Below are 3683 nucleotides of genomic sequence, written 5' to 3' on the forward strand. Positions count from 1 at the left end.
TTTAATTGATAACTTTATTCATTTAGACAGAAACGCAATAAAAGTATACTAATTACATGAATATAAAAGGTCTGGAGGCACCACAGTGCAGTATTTCCATTTTAAACTAATATGATCTTAGTGGTTCTGCTTTTTATAAACACATATGTACAGCCTTCGACATTTTGTACAAATCTATAAATATGACCTGAGTTTCTGACGCACTTTGCAAATCCTTATCCATGATAGAAATGTTCGCATAATGGATCAGCTGCACAGTTTTGTCATCGGTTTCGGCTGGTAACTTGTAAAACATGATTTGTATAACCTCTTACAAAAGAAAATAAAAGAAGTACAACGGAAGCGATAAATAATTTAAAACCACGCCAGACGTCCTTTAAATACAACAAGTGATTCGACATCCCTTATGTGCTTTTGAATCTGATTTTGAGTTCTGAAATATTTCCGCGGTACAGAGGTTTACCAGCGTTTCAGGGACATGTTATGCTGAACATTTAATCCAGCAGAGCCAATGTTTCCCTTCTGTCAGGCCTGTACTCCCAGTCGTGTCAGTTTATAGCGCGTGCTACTCTTTCGGAGCTCAGTGAAGTCAATGGAAGGAGTTGGGCCTGCTGTTCAAACTCTAGGTACAGTCTTTGTTAATAAACGGCTCCAACGCTTTGCTGTGGAACTGGATGGTGCACTGCCGCCGGATGCTGTAGGTGGGATCCTTGTTGGTACCAGTGATTGTTATAATCCTCCAGGTAGGGGGGCGATGAACTATGGGGTGCCGGCGGGACCTGAGGCCTGCTGGTAGGGGTGCTGTGAGTGTTATTGTCCCACACTGTTGGAGATGGAGGGGAGTTGCAGGCCATCGAGTCACTGGCGTTTGGACTGTGGTCAAGAGGAACCTCACCATTCTTGTACAGCTTCTTGAATTTGGATCTTCGGTTTTGGAACCAGATCTTGACCTGTAGCAAAAATATTAGAAATTAACAATATATAAATATTATTAAAAAATATGATTGCACTAGATCATAAAGACCCTGAATATGCATTAATGCGTGAATTATTTTAGCCAAAGAAAATAAAAACAGTCTAATGTTTTTTGAAATGTTATAGTTTTTATTGTAAATAATTGCAATAATGGAAATGGACTTACATCTATAACCTTAGAATTTCATGTGTGTAAATGCTAAAAATAATCTTCTGGTACAGGCCTATAGATCCATGAAGGCGGAAAAACGGATGTTTACCTGTGTCTGAGTCAAGCCAAGTTGAGCAGCAAGCTCGGCTCTTTCCGGGAGAGCGAGGTATTGTGCTTTCTGAAAGCGCCTCTGCAATGCGGCGAGCTGGTAGCTTGAATAAATGGTCCTCGGTTTGCGGATCTTTTTCGGCTTCCCATTCACCATCCGAACTTCTGGTTCTGGTTCTTCTTTAACTAAAAAGAACAATAGAAATAGGATCATAAGTTTTCAATTGAAAAAGACCACGAATGACAGCAGTGACAATCATAAGAGGAAATAAACTTTGAGCCTAATACCATCACAATGTTTTGGTCAAGCTGCCAATGATAGTTATTATAGCTTATTAAGATATAGCTGTTTAACAAATACGACTTTAGCTCACCCAACACAATATAAGGACAATATATAGCCTATTTTAAGTTAACGAATTGATAGGTTTATGTATGTTAGTGGCAAGATAATTAATTAAAAAAAAATTTAAATAAAGTATAATAGGGTATGGGAACATCCTTAGTGTTTTACACAAACTTAAAAGACATGTCTTCTAGTAGTGTCTTTTTCAAAACCCATAACCAAATTAATCCTTTAGGTAAATCTCCCAAACACATTTCACGGTTTGGATCTCTTCCACAGAAACAAGATGCAACCAGGAAAATGATTAAATCTTACCTGAACCTTGGGGTGAAGCTTGAATGTCTCTGTTATAGTGTCCGTATTGTCTGTAGGCATTTGTGTAGGAGTATTCAGATTTGGTGGGGTATGCACCCGCACCTCCCATTGCATTCAAATTGAATTGATGATGGTAAGAATTCATGGGTTGACCGTAGGCTTGACTTTGGTAATATTCGTGATGGCTATGGGCCGCTTGTCCACTATAGTAGCCCATGTCCGTGACTGAAGACTCGGGGAGAGTTGGCGAGTCTTTGGAGTTAGGATGGCAACTCATAGATCCGGGTAAATCGGTCAAAATACTCGCAATTTTCTTCTCATAAGTCTGTCCAGCGCTCATCATGGGTCGCAGCCCTCCAGAGAACGCGAGGAAGTCCACCTTAATTCAGTTCTGTTGCAATATTCAATGAAATTGTGATAAACAGATGCGATGGGTTCTGAAAGCACGTCCGCGGAGTGCTTCTTCCTCACAAACTCTCCCAGTTGCAGTAACTTGGTTGTGGCGTCGCTTTACCTCTGAGAAACTGAGTTATAGAGAACTGGGGTGGATACTACGTTCTCATTGGCTCAAGTAGAGACATTTCTCTCCCTCTCTTTTGCCCTCAGGGCGAAATGGTGGCACGAAATGCCAAAGTGCCTCTGCACGCATGCCTTTTGGCACACCATGTCTGGCGTTTGGAGACAGGTTATTGTTATTTACCTGTTGATAGCATGTGCTTCAAACTTAAATGCACATCAAAAAAAAAAAAAATATATATATATATATTTGGCCTACCCTTAAAAAGTTCACTTTTAAACCAAACCAACCTATGCAGTGCCTGCGCCCTAAACTCGATGCAGACAGAACGGCTACTATGTAGTGTGCTCTTGATAGGATCTTAACTGTTTCTATTCAGTGTATTCAACCATGTCAGGGTCCAGTGTATTGATATTCAAATATGTTGTCGGACTGTCAGCATTGTGAAAGAGATCAAGATGATAAGGGTATACCCTTATCCATCCATTAATTGCCCTTAGGGAAATTCTTTTGTGTCCGTACGCCCATTAGGGGTGCAACACTTTTTTGATACAAGACTTGAAGATGCTTTATTTTATCAATGTTAAGCTGCATAGAACATTACCACCCAAGTAGAATACTTTCTGACCGTAACAATTTTTAATGCAATGAGTGTTCGATGCACGGTAAACACTGCACCCTTGTGGACACCATTATTCATGTCGTAAAATGGCTGTGTAGACCTATACGAACCCTAACTCAAGCCAATGTGGCTTCATGATTTTTTAAATTTATTTTTTAATTTTTATATAACAATATTTTCGTCATTCACATGCAGGCTAGTGCATGGCATTTTACGCAAAAACGTACAAACAGAATGCGGCAAATACAATCCTAATGTTTCAAGCATGAGGCTCTACTGCGCCCTACCGGCATGGGGAAGTAGGCCTACAAACATCTTCAATGACATCAATGTCAAACGGTATCACCGTCATCTCAAATAGTAGGTTAACAAAAGATAATATAGTACTAGCCTAATGTAAGATAAACATAATGTATAGTTGGTTGACAATTATCTTAACCAAGGCGGGGGTGGTGGGAGGAAGGAGTGGGCCTATTTGATCCTTATTATAGTAGTTTACCTGTAGTAGATGGTTGTCGTGATCTGGTGAACAAGTCCTTATGTTGCACCGATGCTTTCTTTAATCGTGTTGATTGCAGCGCCATTGTTTAGCCGTTAGGTGGCGTACATGGAACACAATTTCAATTTAGCCGTTCAAGACTGTTCAACA

At 40.0% G+C, this 3683-nt stretch overlaps 1 protein-coding gene across 1 annotated transcript; it reads right to left on the bottom strand.

Annotated features, from left to right (window-relative positions):
- dlx3b (distal-less homeobox 3b) lies at positions 1-2386 on the bottom strand. Its single transcript, XM_067244750.1, has 3 exons — positions 1896-2386; positions 1236-1420; positions 1-950 (listed from the first exon to the last, which is right to left on the bottom strand). Exons 1-3 carry the CDS (start codon positions 2236-2238, stop codon positions 639-641), a joined length of 840 nt encoding a protein of 279 aa, XP_067100851.1. The 5' UTR covers positions 2239-2386; the 3' UTR covers positions 1-638.
- Positions 2387-3683: the final 1297 nt, after the last annotated feature.

The sequence above is a fragment of the Osmerus mordax genome, chromosome 10 (genome assembly GCF_038355195.1).
Source record: "Osmerus mordax isolate fOsmMor3 chromosome 10, fOsmMor3.pri, whole genome shotgun sequence".
In the NCBI taxonomy this organism is placed as follows: Eukaryota; Metazoa; Chordata; class Actinopteri; order Osmeriformes; family Osmeridae; genus Osmerus; species Osmerus mordax.

Coding starts and splice junctions, on each gene's coding strand:
- dlx3b (XM_067244750.1), bottom strand. CDS start 2,238: ATGATGAGCGCTGGACAGACTTATGAGAAGAAAATTGCGAGTATTTTG. Junction 1,421..1,895: donor AGCTTCACCCCAAGGTTCAG/GTAAGATTTAAT, acceptor TGTTCTTTTTAG/TTAAAGAAGAACCAGAACCA. Junction 951..1,235: donor TTGGCTTGACTCAGACACAG/GTAAACATCCGT, acceptor TTTTTGCTACAG/GTCAAGATCTGGTTCCAAAA.